Source organism: Diabrotica virgifera, chromosome 4, assembly GCF_917563875.1.
Source record: "Diabrotica virgifera virgifera chromosome 4, PGI_DIABVI_V3a".
NCBI lineage: Eukaryota > Metazoa > Arthropoda > Insecta > Coleoptera > Chrysomelidae > Diabrotica > Diabrotica virgifera.
In genome coordinates, this window is record NC_065446.1 from 31,063,268 (window position 1) to 31,079,620 (window position 16,353).

The following is a 16,353-nucleotide window of genomic DNA, read 5'->3' on the forward strand; positions in this document are numbered from 1 at the left end:
AAAATATTTATTGGTTTTTTCAGGATTTGAAAAAAATGAACACAATGCCGTGGTAATATTTTCCAAATCTGTCTTTGTCTTACAACGCACTCAACCGAATATAATATTGTCAGCATATATTGTCAGTCAGACACTGACAATCAGTGACAATTTTAAATATTTGACATTGCATCGGGAATATTTTGAGAAATTGATTAAATATTATTGATATATAGTGTATTTGATAAATAATTGATTTAAGACGTGAACCTAATAAAAAGTTATTTATTGTGTATTATTTGTGGAAGATCCAAGCAGAGAATACATCAGATATATCCTGTGATCCAAGTATTTTGTTGTTAGAGATGTTCAAAATTGTAAGCGTTCCAAAATAACAACATATTATTAAAAAATCACTTTAACACTTTTCCTCTTTTCTCGATTGATTATTAGTTTTTGTTGTACAAATAAATTATTACAATCACTGAAAACATAGTTAGTGAAAAAATTATCACATTTATTAACTGAATTAATAATTTGCAATTATAAAAATAACAGTTATCCAAGAACATTCAAAAGCCATCTCTTTAAATTAATTATGACATTTTCAAGTAGAATGACCACAAACCATACATACTTATAGACGTTTCACGACCATGTTAATCTTTCGGATCGAATTAACGCCATCTCTTGATTGGAATGGGAACTAAAATGACAAATTTTAGTTACGTGAGCATTTCAAATTATAAATTTTGCGGGATTTGTGATGAAATTTCGCAGGAAATTAAAACAACAGAAAGACAGTTCAATGTTTTATTCCATATTTTACTGAAAACTTCAAATATTCCAATTTGTTTTTAAAATGCTAAACACTACTGCTATGTGTCACGTGAAAGCACTGATGTGTATCGACTTAAATGAAAATTTTTGAAAGAATCTTGTATGATGATTGTTTAGTTAGATAAATACCTTATAATCTTTTACAAACTTCCAAAAATATATAGGTCCGAAATGTTGATGACACACTTGCCTATTGGAATAAACTGTTTCAGGATCTATTATATTGTTTTTTTTTAATGTGGAGAAACACAACACGGGATGATCAATGTAAACTAAAAATTCTACTCATAAAAATGGAGAGGAGGTTAATACACTTGATTAAAATTGTGATTAAATCTAATTAAAAACGTAACACCACTATAATAAAATAATTAAGCCACAAACTGTAAAATAAAAAGTAAATAAAAATTAATTTAATTGTCAACTGTCAGTTGTTAAATATGACAAGAGAATTGACTGACAGCGACATCTCTTGATTGGAATGGTAACTAATTTGCTGTCTTGACCTTGACAATTTACGTGAAACGTCTATGAGTATGTATGGTTTGTGAGAATGACATTCTAGTAGTGTTTACATATCCACACCAGTGTGAATTTTACTACACGTAATTTGCCGTGTAAAGACAGAAAAAGTAGGGATACACGTAAAATATTTGCGAATTATGTACCCATAGCCTTAAGTTTTAGACCATGCAGAACTTTTTATTAGGAATCACTTTTTTTTTCGTAAAGTTAATAATAAAACAGTTATCAGAATTGAAATAACTGAAAATAATGTTAGTTATCCATTATTTTTCAAAAAAAAAATTTTTTTCAATTAGAACGATGTAATTGCATATTAGAATATAGTTTTTAATTCCAAACAACTTTTCATAATAGGTGTTTTCGTGGAGCACGTCCTGAACGTGTTCAGAGGAAGAACGCTTGCGCATTAGAATTTTGGCTGTTCGCGGTGTTGAAAAATCCTCCTCTGAATAAAAAGTTCTCTGTTCGCGGAGCGCAACAACTTGTCCTGAACGTATTCGGAATGCGTTCAACAAGTTCTGGGATTAAAGAGAGGATTTATTGTCCGCACATGTGCAGAAGTTGATTTGACGAATTTATTTATTTTGTTAAGAGATTCGAGATTGTATTTCTAACCTAACAAGTTTAAAATTTTGAATTGTTGTGTTATCATACAAATGTTGTAAAAGGTAAGGTTTTTTAAATTGTATTATGTATTTCAGTTTCTTATTTTTAAAAACTTTTTAGATGATGAACCTCAGTTCAAGTGATGAAGATTTGGAAGAGATTGTAGGACTTTTAAATGTTCCAAAAAATGCAAATTTTTTTGAGGAAACTGTGCAACAATTTAATAACCAACAATTTATACAGAATTTTAGATTAAGTAGAGACTTAGCTGTAGATTTGGCAAATAAGTATGAAAGATCTCATTTCCACAATATTATGTAAAATTACTTTTCCTGTTTTGGAGTGTTGTTTGTCCTAGCGTAGATAAAGATAAAAGAATAAGGTTAGGCAATTGGCATAGGCAACCCAAAAAACATCCGGAAATTGTTCGTGCAGAAACAAATTCAGAATATATTCGGAGACACGCTTGCGCATATATTTGTATCCGGGTTAAGTTCAGAATACATTCAGGATGTGCTCCACGAAAACACCTAATAGCAATTTTCAATATTGTGAAAAATAAAGCTACTTTACTCTTGAGTGAAATTCAAACTTTTTGACATACCTCGTATAATATTCATAAAATTTGATATCTGATGGTTGAATCTTAGGTTTTGGACCATGCAGAGCTTTTTATAAAGAATAACTTTTTTTCGAAAAATTAATAATAAAAAAGTTTTCCATATGGATACAACTTACAGGGACATACTGTATAATGATGTCATATATGCTTGAGTCCATTCTGCTGGTAAGTCTCTTGTTAAGGCAATACGTAAAGTATTCTCAACAATGATAACCTGTACTTATTGTACGGTTATAGAGTATATTTCCATAGGTAAGCTGGTTAAGAGTAGATAACGATTTTTCAAATGTGATTTAAAGTATTATCTGCATAAATGGCACAAAGAATATTTGCTACGAGAGGTATATGGTTCAAAATGCATACAGTATCACGACTAATAAGTTATGTTCACATATATGTAGAGTACTCACAGTTTTATTCCTTGATGACGTGTCACATCAGAGCTCTGATTGAATTCCATAATCCATTTGGTTCATTTGTAAGGCACTCACTAATACGCTAAATAAATCATCGTCGATAATACTGAGCAAATTGAGTTATCTGAGCGGTATAAAACGATAGCAAAAAAGCCGGTAAAATGCGGCCTTTTTACGAATAGCGGGAGCGTCGATAGATTAGAGATGATTCTCGTTAGGAAGCTTTTGACGATCTGCCCCGGCGAGGGGTTCAAATGCGAGTCTCAACAATAACCTGGAGTTTCCAGAAAGGTTACATAAATACTACTTGAATTTTAAGTAATCAGTAGTACAGGGGCGTAACTAATTATTTTAGTGAGCCGTGTATAATATATTTATTGTACATCTCTCTCAAATATTTTGTATACCATGCGGAATAGCTTTTCCGATCCGTTTTTATCAATTCATTTGGTATTCCGCCGGGGTCTTCTGGTTTTTTGTTCTTTAGAGTTTTGATTGTTCTTTTTACCTCAGCTAGGCTTAATTCGATTTAACTAAAATAATTTGATATATAGAGTGTGGGCCAAAGGAAGTGCACCTCGATATTTGGCAGTATTTATTAGATTTTAAGGAAATGACGAAAACGGTCGATTGTTGATCGAAGGGGACACATTTTTACGGTACATACATCTGTCATTTGTCAACCCCCTTCCTTTCACTTCCCCTACCCCTTATTTTTAAATAGGGGATAGGGGTGGTGTGCTAGGTCATTTGAAAGGTTATTCAATTCTCTATTTAGTAATATAAACATTAACATAATTATTTGTACAAGCACAGAATAACTAACCATACAGAAGCGAAACTCAGGCCGAAAACGGTAACATAAATTTCATGCTCATGCGTCACGTAACTGGTGCAACCTCACTTTTGCGACTGACAGTGACAGTTGTTTTTAGTTAAATTTTATACTTATTATGATTTATTTTATATTTTATAGTTAACTTTCATATTTCATATTTAATTAATAACTACTTGTCAAAAATATCACATCATTTGGAATGGTCTATTCCTTAGAACATCAAGTTCTATTCTGTAACTGGTGCACAAGGTCAAATATTTCGGTCCCCACAAGATCAATGGAAACGACAGTAAGATTCGCTTCTGTGTGGTTAGTTATTCTGTGGTACAAGGTGTCCAAGAAAAAAATATTTTTCGTACTTCCGGGCCTAAAGTGACAACTTCACTCCCTTGTGACAGGTACTAAAGTGTCACATTTAATCCCTCCGGGATTAAATATTGACGAAACTCCCGGAACGATTAAATCACAAACAAACGAATTTAAGGGATATTTTATTGAAAAATATAATTAATTAGAATGGTAATTAACGTTAATATTCAAATTAATATTGTGACAGTTCGTCATATTGACCAGTCTTTCCTGGGTTAATGCAGCAGGTAACTGACGAGTAACAGATAGGTCCTTTTCATATTGAACTGGTGTTTGTTTCGAAGATCCTGCGGAAACAGGAAGCGAGAATGAGGACTGTGGCATAACTATAGTGGACGAATCGGCGACTTGACCAAATATTTTATCTGAAATTTTTTGTTTATTTTTAATAGACGATTCAATATATCCCTCGGCCACGTTGGAGGATTTCCATCCTCCATGTCTCTTCAGCACGTCTATTGTTGCTCCCGAATCAGCTAACAAAGACGCAGATGTGCGTCTAAAACAATGTCCCGTATAAGACGTCGCATTTTCTAATTTCAAGAAAGCTGCTATTTGCCGTGGAATTGTACCAAACATGTTTTTTCCTACTACTCGCGTAGTACATTCTTTGTTGATGTATTGAACAAAAAATTTTGAATGAGTTGTCCCTGTCTTTCGCAATGCCACATATTTCCGAAATATCGCCACAAAACTGATGGCACTGTTTTCTGAATTTTTGATCACAAAATTTCGGTCAATTTTATTTTTGGTGTTTCTAATCGCAATTAGGAAGGAATCGCCCAAATCTCTCACATCGTCGATTTCTAAATCAACCAACTCTTTTCCACGACAAGCTCCCGCAACGCCCAAAATAAGTGCAACCTACAAAAAAATTGATTTCTTAAAATTTCTGAATATAAACAAATTTCCAAATTTACCTTAAGCATTAAATATTTATCATCCGGAGCCTCCCGTAAGAACTGATCTACCTGCTCAGACGTGAGAATTCTTGACTTCTTTGGCTTAAATCCCTCATTTCTTCTCTTCAAAAAAGCTAATAATTTTGGAAATTTACTTATATCAATATCTTCTCTAATGTTAATAACCGATTTCAGCATTGAGTAATGTGCCCAGAGAGTTGAGGCACAAACCGCTTTTGATTTATCATCGAAGTAGACTAACAGCGCATTTTCAGTAGGTTGTCTCACATTTTTTAAGCGGCACCACTTTTTAAAAGCATCGTACTGCTGCTCGTATAGTTTTCTAGATTTCGGTGGTAACAATTCTTCACCTACTTCGGCTGCTCTTTTATCAATATCAGATACACCTTCTTCACTCATGATACCAATAATTATCAATAACAATGTTTCTTTACAATGACACTAGTAATGACAATGTTTCTAAATTATAACTGTCACAACGCAATGTTACTATGGTAACTTATTTTAAAGACAGTTTATTAAATGAGTTGAAGAGAGAAAAAACTGATTGAAATTATTGAAATAATTAATAAAATCATACCGGAAGTACGAAAAGTATCGTATATACCTTGCGACTGAAGTACATTTAATCCTTCAGGTAAATTATGGCCCTCCCTGCGGTCGGGCCATAAACTTTACCTTCAGGATTAAATGTACTACTTCAGTCCCGCGGTATATAATGTACTATTATTTAAATTAATTGAGACAAAAAGAAGAATGTATGTAATTTATTTAATTCAAAATACATTCTACTGCTGTCACAAAACAGAAAAAAAAAATGTTTTTTGATAAATAAACATTGCTTTTCGCTTAATTCCACTGTTCAAGTTGCCACCCATCTGCCTCTTGGTAGGTTGAATATTGAATTTAAGCAACAAACAATGTCTATTTATCAAATAAACATATTTTTCTGTTTTCTGTCAGTAGTAGAATGTATTTTGAGTTAAATAAATTGCATATATTCTTCTTTTTGTGTCAATTAATTTAATTCAAAATTAAAGTTCGGAACACCCTGTGGAATATTCTAGCACATACATATACCTAAAGTATTGAATTTATAACTCAATGTCCTAGGCTTTATTAACATTTTCTTTTTTGATTCATTTGCTTATGTTGGATAATAAAAAAGTTAGGTACGTTAACAACTAGCCATGTTTTTCATCAATAAATCCTGATTTTCTGCTTAGTTTAATAGACAAGCCTAAAGTAGGCTATGAGAAATTAACAATTTGGTAGATGTCAAATTGTTGACAGTCAAAAAGTGTCTGGTTTGTTGTGAAAATTAGTGGATTTATTATTTAAAGTTTCAATTAAGTCCGTATTTTCTTGTTTGGTGGAAATGGAACGCGCTACAAGGAATTAAACCCACGATGAGTGTGTTCAAGCAGTAATCTTACATAGCGAAGGACTTAGCTACCATGCTATCGGCTTCTTATATTGGTAACATTTTTTTGCTAATGCACGATAACGCAAGAACTCACGTTCACACACTGTTATCGAATGTTTACAACTTCAAGGTTTACAACAAGGTAAATCTTCGGACTTAAGACTTCGCATAGTCCAGATCTTAAACGATCGAATATTTCTGTGAAATAATTCGCAGAAGAATACGACAGCGTTTGCCACCTCCTAGAATCTTACAAAAGGTAGAAACAGTAGCTCTCGAGATTTGGAATGATATTGATCAAGACCAAATAGCATACCTCGTTTGTAATATAAAAGTACATGTCTCTTTTATTATCGAACATAAGCGAATTAATTAAAAAACAAAATGTTAAGAAAGCCTAAGGCTACAATTGAGTTTTAATTTCAATATTTTATATATGCTAGAATATTCCACAGGCTGTTCCGAACTTTAAGAAAAAAACACAGTATGATTGTTACACCCGGTACAAAATGACATTTATCTACAGTGGAACCTCGATAACTCGGATTAATCGGGACTGCGGCCGATCCGGGTTAGCCGGAGAGCATGGTAAAAATTAATAAAATACGGTATACTCATAGATAAAGTCCGTTATAATTAAAATAACATGAAATATACAGGGTGTAACAAAAATACAGGTCATAAATTTAATCACATATTCTGGGACCAAAAATAGTTCGATTGAACCTAACTTACCTTAGTACAAATGTGCACATAAAAAAAGTTACAGCCCTTTGAAGTTACAAAATGAAAATCGATTTTTTCCAATATTTCGAAAACTATTGGAGATTTTTTATTGAAGATGAACATGTGGCATTCTTATGGTAGTAGTATCTTAAGAAGAAATTATAGTGAAATTTAGACACCCCATAAAAAATTTTTTGGGGGTTTTGTTCCTTTAAACCCCCCCCCCCCCCCAACTTTTGTGTACGTTCCAATTTAATGATTATTGTAGTACCATTAATTAAACACAATGTTTTAAAAAAATTTTGCCTCCTAGTACTTTTTCGAAAAGTCAGTTTTTATCGAGATATTTTGCATATTTGTCAAATCCACCACATATTTGTATATGGCTAAAAGATTATGGAGACTTTATAGTAATAGGAAAAATTTATGATTTACATTTTTAGGTATATTTTGAACCATATTAAAAAAGAAGCCACATCTCGATAAAAGGTGCCTTATCGAAAAAATACAAAGAACCAAAAAAGTTTTAAAAACACTGTGTTTAACTAATGGTATCGGAGTAATAGTTTAATTGGAACGTACACAACCATTTGGGGGGTTTAAAGGAATAAAACCCCCATAAAATATTTATGTAAACATATTAGAAAAGAAGCCGCAACTCGATAAAAACTGCCTTGTAGAAAAAATACTAAGAGCCAAAAAAGTTTTAAAAATATTGAATTTAACTAATGGCATCACAATAATAATTTAATTGGAACGTACACAAAAGTTTGGGAGGTTTAAGGGAACAAAACCCCCATAAAATTTTTATGGGGTGCACAAATTTCACTATAATTTTTCTTTAAGATATTTCTGCCATAACAATGCCACATGTCCATTTTCAATAAAAAATATCTAATAGTTTTCGATATATTCGAAAAAATCGATTTTCATCTTGTAACTTCAAAGGGCTGTAACTTTTTTTATGTGCATATTTTTACTAAGGTAAGTTAGGTTCATTCGAACTATTTTTAGTCCTAGAATAGGTGATTTAATTTATGACCTGTATTTTTGTTAGACCCTGTATATGCAAACAATGCACAGTACACATCTAACTTACCTATAGTTGTATAGAGTATAATATAGACAGTATAGAGTATTGTTCATTTCTAGGTAAAAAAATTCATTCAGTTTCGGTTGTGTCAATTTCGTCTGCCATCGGAACAATGTTATGTTATTTTAGAACAGCGGCTCTTTCATTGTTTAAAAGACCATTGTTTAAAAAATAATTTTTTAAAAGACAGTTGGAAATAAATAAAGGAATAACAAGTGCCTGTTGTTTGCGATAGCCCGAGGTAATAAACATCGCTCTGCCGTCGCCGCCGTGTGCCATGAGTCATTTTTACTATCGTATAGTTCAAATTACACAAATACCCATTATCTCTCAAATATATTATGGTCATTTTTAAGACATTCCAGAAGAGGCTAGACTACAGATAAAATGTTTTAACATAATACATACACTTTTATTGTTGAAATGTTTGTCTGATGAAAATCGGTCCGGGTTAGCCGGGCTTCCGGGTTATCGGGGGTCGACTTATCGAGGTTTCACTATATATAGCAACAATATCATTACATCGATTTTCTTAAATAATAAGGTTATAACCTACTAAAAAAATCACTCAAATCGGACAATAGGTTTAGTAAAGTCGAGACATCTAACATTTAATCCTTTATAAAAGGTATATTATTTAAAATCCCTTAAAAAGGCTACATCACAATCAGAACTAGTTTTCGACTGGTTTACCAGTCATCATCAGTGCTTACCTAAAATGAATATAACCTGATAAAATAATGCAAATATTGAAATTTTGACTAGGGTTAAAAAGCTGTCGGTTATACTCACGTGAAGTTTACATGCTAACCACCATGCATGTAAACTTCACGTGAGTATAACCGATAGCTTTTTAACCCTAGTCAAAATTTCAATTTTTGCATTATTTTATCAGGTTATATTCATTTTAGGTAAGCACTGATGATGACTGGTAAACCAGTCGAAAACTAGTTCTGATTGTGATGTAGCCCTTTTTAGGGATTTTAAATATACCTTTTATAAAGGATTTACTGTTTTTTGTATTACATGGTATACAGCCAACTACAGGAAAACTTTTTTCTTGAGGAATTTTTACATCTAACATGTCCCATTTTTAAGGCGTTCCGTTAATTTTGCCGCTGTGTGTATATTAACGTCAAATATAAGGATACTTTCAATGAAAATTGTAGTTCGTTCCTAATAAATATAGTAGATAATACAAAATATCGTAGAATTCACACACCTTACTTTGTGTGATTGTTATTATGCTAGTTTTTCTAATTAAAACATTCCTCATAGGAAGTCCGACGTGATTCCGGTTCAAGCACGCAGCACAGCGGCGGTAGCTCGTACTATTGTTGCCAAGAAGCAGAATGTAGAGCGGCACGACATGCATATCCTTCCCAATTGTCCCCCGGACTACCCCAACCACCAGCTACTTTCAAACGTCAAAAATGTTTGCGTTACAAACGAGATCGGCCTATCTTAAGGTCGAAATCGGATATCAGCGATCGCTACCGAAGATCTTCCGAACCCCCACAACTTCAGCACTTCTTCGAACATCTGGGACTTTCTGGAGATACCTACGAAGAAATGTTGAACCGCAGGTACAGTAAAAACATTTTCGTTGTTTAATTTATTACTGCTAGAGTATTAGGTGTTTATTTTTCTTAATTTATTTGGTACACTGATTTCCCTCAATGCTCCAAGTCCTCTTTTGACTCTGTCCTTATTTTTGAATGGCTATCTATTGACATTACGTCAACTTTTGTTTTTTTTACATCATCAACAAGACATTTAAAATTCAAACTTATGTATGCCAGATTTTGAGGCAAATTAAGTAATTGAATAAGGCGTTTACATTCGTCCAGAGCTGCTGAAGTCGAATCAGTTCATTCAAAAATGCTACTTTTAATCAATTTCCGTATGTCGTGATAACAGCCATATCGTCGGTGTTGTACAGCTGGTTCAAAAAAAAGCTGATACGACTCTTAAAGCGTATTTTGTAAAAAATTGAGCAGTGTATTTTGAATGACAAATACTTATTATTTACATACTGTCACTGCCAAATCTTAAAATTTGTCAGTTAACTTATTTTGTTCAACCTCAAAAAATGGCTCCACATGCTAGCAAAGAACTAAAAGCAAGAATTGTAACGAAATTAGAAGATGGTTGGTCACTATCTACCGTAGCGAATCATTTTAACGTAAGCAGAACAACTGTTTTTAAGATAAATAAAAGATGGAGAGAACAAGAAACTTTCGAAAGAAAGCAAGGTTCTGGAAGACCAAAAATATCTACTGCTCATGAAGTACACGCTTTTTGAGAGATTAGAAGAGAATCCTTTTAATATGATGTTGATATTTATATTATTTTAATATATGAATTAATATATGTAATCAGTTGTTTGTTGTTTGTTTGTTTATTTTATTATTTGTCTGTCATAAAAAATATAATATAATGTCAGACCAATCAAATACACTGCTCAAAGTAATCAATCGTATCAGTTTTTTTAGGAACCAGCTGTACCTCCTATCTGTTTTTTTAGATGACCCTAAAAAACCATTTTTAGGGTTATCTCCTGTTTTCATATGTTAAGTATTGACATGTTTTGTAGTAAATAGATAGTTGAATTTAATACAAAACAAGTCAAAAATTATATGAAAACAGGAGGTGGCCCTAAAAAAAGTTTATAAAGTTAATAAAGTTTACTTACAAAACTCATGAAAAACAGATAGGAGGTATTGTCACATCACCGATGAGATATCATAAAAACATTTAGCCCTTTGCATTCGTATGTCGCCGTAGCGGTGGCAAGATGCGTTTTACCGTTGCACTCGTATGTCGCCGTATAGGCGGCATACCATGTTTTATAGATACTTACAGCGGGTTTGTCTGTCTATCATCCCCTAACTCTTTGCACTCCTGTAACTTATGCAAACATAAATTGTGATTACACTCTACAAACGTAACAAAAAACGTTACGAATTTTTATATTTACCCCGCCTACCACCCATTTTGTACCCCACGCAGACTTTAGCCCTGAAGATTTTACATAGTTACGTCATGATCTACTTATTCCCAAATTTTGGTGCATTACCTCGATCACGCACGTCACAAAAAAACCTTAGAATTTTTATATTTACCCCCCCCCCCCATACCCGTTTGTCTCCCACGCAGCGTTACGCCCTTGGAGATTTTGCTTAGTTACATCATGATCTATTATTACCAAGTTTTATTACACTATCTCAATCAGGGACGTCACAAAAAAAATTATAAAAACCGTGACTTTGACACCTTATGACTACCCTCGTCCCCCACTCTGGTTTTCGCCCCTGGAGCTTTTGCTTAGTTACGTCCTGATCTACTTATTCCCAAATTTTGGTGCACTACCTTAATCACGAAAATCACAAAAAAACCCTTATAATAATTGTTATATTCACCCACCACCCTTTTGACCCCCATGCAGCCTTCAGCCCCTGGAGATTTTGCTTAGTTTCGTCATGATCTACTTATTACCAAATTTTTGTGCACTATCTCGATCATGAGCGTCACAAAAAAATAATAAAAACCGCGATTTTGACCCCTTATAACTAACCTTGTCCCCTGCTCTGGTTTCCGCCCCTGGAGATTTTGCCTTATTACGTCATGATCTACTTATTACCAAATTTTGGTGCACTATCTCGATCACGAACGTCACAGAAAAAATAATAAAAACCGCGAATTTGACCCCTTATAACTACCCTTGTCCCCAACTCTGGTTTCCACCCGTAGGGGAAAGTCATGTACACAACTTCAACATATCCCCGTATAGTTTGTCCATATTAGCTTTGTTCCAGCAGAATTTTGAACTGATTCATGATCGTACTGAGCGTGCGCTTTACATAAAACCGTGTAAATTTCTCGTTGCTGGAACGCGTTTTATGTAAAGCGCACGCTCAGTACGATTCTGAATCAGTTCAACATTCTGCTGGAACAAAGCTATTACTTAGCACGAGCAAAATGCGCTCCTAGCTCTTGGACTATAAGTGTATCTACTTCGCAATTTTAACGCATTTTAAAAAAAATCCCCTATAAAAAGAAATTCCGAGTAGACAGATACGAAGATATAGTATATTAAGTATGGAGAACGGTAAGGGTTTTATACCGATCGAAGACAATTGTTTGGAGGAGGAGCGGAGCGACGACTCCAATTATTGTCTGAGATCGGTTACCCTTAACGTTCGACATGCTTATAACGTTTTTTGCACGATTGATACCATTATAAATTATAAAATTAAATATTTTCGTCATATTGACTAGTTTCATTCATTTTATCAAGATAGATACTTTGGTTGTTAGGTAGTAACTAGGGTGCATAACAACAATGGAGAATTGAGTTTTTATTTAGTTGTCAATAATTTTAAGTACAATTTTGATTATTATAAATTAAAATATGAGCGAAAGTGAATTTGAAGAAATTGAACGGGCTTGGGAAGAAGGGTGTTCCGCAATTATTCTAATACTAGTAATACTACTGATGTATGCGATTCTGCAGGAGTTTCTGTTAGAAGTGAAACCACAGCCCAAACAAGTGGGATTTCATTAAATAATTGAACAAATTGTACCATAAGTTTCAATATTAATAAATAATTCGTTAGTTTTCTTTATTCTTTCAAAAAATAAATTAAAATTAAGAGATTTTTTAACTCGACGGTAAGTGAATTACTTACCGTCGAGTTGCTAGTAAATGTCACCTACTGACGTACAATCTGTCACGGTAAACAGTCAAAAATGATCAATCGTGCAAAAAAATAATAATCCGAGTAGAGTGTCATCACAATAGAAAATATACAGGGTGTTAGTAAATAAGTATGAAAAATTTTAAGGGCTAATTCTACATGAAAAATTAATACCAGTTTACTCTATAAACATATGTCCGCAAATGCTTAGTTTCGGAGATACGGGGTGTTGAAATTTTTATTTCAAACTGCCAATTTATTTATTGCTCTAAGACCAGTTGAGCTATGAAAATGAAATTTGGTGAGTTTTAGGAGGTAGTTATTACGAATTTTTTGACATACAATTTAGAATTTTGTATTCATCATTGGCGCGCCTACAGGCAATGGTCTGAATTTTTTTAAAGAAAAAAATAGTACGCCACTGAAATATTTCGAATTAAAAATTATTTTTAAATTCCACGTCTAATTTATGACGAAAAACCTTTCTTGCCTTTTTTTCATGTGATGCACCGTTTTTATGCAGAAAAATAAAACATTTTGGCGCGTATTTTTCATTGCTTAATACATCATCAAGAACTATCCAATATAATAATACTAAACTAGAACAATAACAGAAAATATTACTAATAAGATTTCAACTAGGTGCAAAGCTGCAAGAAATATTTAAAATGATCTCCTTTACAGATAAAAGAAGAATTTTATATTCATCATTGGCGCGCGTACGGGTAATGGTCTGAATTTTAAAAAAAAAAAATAGTACGCCACTGAGATATGTCAAAGTAAAAATCATTTTTGAATTCCTCGTTCAATTTACGACAAAAAATCTTTCTTTCCTTTTTTTTTCATACGAGGCGCCGTCTTTATACAAAAAAAAATAAAACATCTTAACGCTTACCAAGTATTTGAGGTAGTTTCCATATGCATAGAAACTTAGTTCAAATACTTTGTAAACGTTAAGATGTTTATTTTTTTTGCATAAAAACGGCGCCGCATATTAAAAAAAGGCAGGAAAGATTTTTTGTCGTCAATTGAACGAGGAATTCAAAAATGATTTTTAGTTTGACATATCTCAGTGGCGTACTATTTTTTTCTTCTAAAAATTCAGCCCATTACCCGTACGCGCGCCAATGATGAATATAAAATTCTTCTGTTACCTGTAAAGGAGATCATTTTAAACATTTCTTGCAGCTTTGCACCTAGTTGACATGGTATTAGTAATATTTTCTGTAATTGTTCTAGTTTAGTATTATTATATTGGATAGTTCTTGATGATGTATTAAGAAATGAAAAATATGCGCCAAGATGTTTTATTTTTCTGCATAAAAACGGTGCATCATATGAAAAAATGCAAGAAAGGTTTTTTATCATAAATTAGACGTGGAATTTAAAAATAATTTCTTATTCGAAATATCTCAGTGGCGTACTATTATTTTCTTTAAAATAATTCAGACTATTGCCCGTAGGCGCGCCAATGATGAATACAAAATTCTTAGTTGTATGTCATAAAATGTGTATTAACTACCTCCTAAAACTCACCAAATTTCATTTTCATAGCTCAACTGGTCTTAGAGCAATAAATAAATTGGCAGTTTGAAATAAAAATTTCAACACCCCGTATCTCCGAAACTAAGCATTTGCGGACATATGTTTATAGAGCAAACTGGTATTAATTTTTTATGTAGAATTAGCCCTTAAAATTTTTCATACTTATTTACTAACACCCTGTATACGAGTGCAAAGGGTTAGTGACGTAAATCTAAAGGAGTATAATATAACTATGTGTATTTGACAATAACATTGTTGTTTTTAATATTTTCTTTACAATTTCTTCACATTTTCTCACCTTTTAAACCGTCCTTGCACTTCTACAAATGTTTTAAAATCGAAATTGGCTAATTCGATTCAGTTATTCTGGAGCTGTTATAAAAAAGATATTACATAACAAAATGACGTTTATTAAACGGCATTCAATGTCTACATATCGAAACCGCACCGACATACTGCGTGACTTGTCGCATTAAGATTTTATAAGGATATGAAGGATCATTTTGATATTAACGCAATATTTTAATCGAAGTAACATACATAAAACATTTTGTTTTTCAGTGATTCGACTGATAGTCCAGTTTTCTTCTCGGACGTATCGACCGTTGACTCAAGCAGGCCCATCGATAACGTAGAATATTGCCCTTCTGCTTACAGATCAGGAGATCCCCCATCGATCGTAGAAAGGAACGCACGAATCATAAAATGGCTGTGTAATTGTCGAAAGGTGCAATTGTCTTGAGGTTTGGACGACGGCGACGATTACTATGTTTAACGTCGTCGCCGTTCGCTTTTTGTTTATATTTTACTGTTTTGTTTGTGGAGTTTTTCTCGAAATAATATTTTAATCAATATGATAATATTTGGGTTTTGTGAGTGATGTTTACTAATCTGTAAGTGGTGAACATAATCAACTAATACATACATTGTAACTGGTAGCATATCAAAGAATATGCTACTTAACTACTTGTGTTCTACCGAGAGTTCAGGGTCGTTGCTCAATATCTTGAGTTGTGATCATTCAATAACTATGAGAGTATGCTGCAAAGACAAATACAGAGTGTGGCAATAGTGCGATATATTCGTTTATTTATAAAACATATCACAAAACGATACTTACAAAAATTATAGACAACTCTACACTTCACATTATAAACTCTACAGGCTATCAACATATTACCAGAGTGAACCAAATATATGTTCCTCAAGATTACACCCTGTATAGTGTTTCACAGTGAGATTAGGCTCATTTCGCTCATACGTCCAATATAAGGTTTTATAACATTGTCCGGGGTATTAAAAAATTATGGTTTATTGCACAGGAAAGTCATTCTCAGTTCAACGTTATATTATACATATGTATATTATATAAAAAAGGAGCACTCGTGAGTGTAGGGTCTTTCGGTCAGATAGGTGGAGAAAATAAGACAAAGACTTCGGCTACTTTATTTGTTTATTGAAGACGTTTCGTTTACTGCTCAGTAAACATCATCAGTTCATCTACAAATGAATGTTATAAGCAAAAAACATCGAAAAGAGAAGTACAAAAGCAGCTAGTGTTACCTTAAAAAGAGACATATATACTACTTCAATCATTGCAAAATGTACAACAGCATATTATCTTGAGAAGTGGAGATGGCTCTGACACTCGCTTTATTGTACATGATTAAATTGTTTTAATAATAAACCCCTGCACCAGGCACCAAAGGGCAACAATTGAAATAGAGCACACAATATCCGATGAT

General features: G+C 33.0%; 1 protein-coding gene and 1 long non-coding RNA gene across 2 annotated transcripts in view; both read left to right on the top strand.

The window, feature by feature from the left end:
• LOC126882977 (uncharacterized) overlaps positions 1–15,685 on the top strand; it is a 41,810-nt gene extending 26,125 nt beyond the window's left edge. The window contains exons 4-5 of the mRNA XM_050648115.1: positions 9,642–9,949; positions 15,170–15,685. Coding sequence (XP_050504072.1) covers positions 9,642–9,949; positions 15,170–15,350 — 489 coding nt within the window. The 3' untranslated portion in view covers positions 15,351–15,685. The remainder of the gene's footprint in view (positions 1–9,641; positions 9,950–15,169) is intronic.
• On the top strand, positions 1,690–2,287 carry LOC126882979 (uncharacterized). The gene is made up of 2 exons (XR_007697444.1): positions 1,690–2,012; positions 2,071–2,287. It is a non-coding gene; the product is annotated as an uncharacterized LOC126882979 (long non-coding RNA).
• Positions 15,686–16,353: the final 668 nt, after the last annotated feature.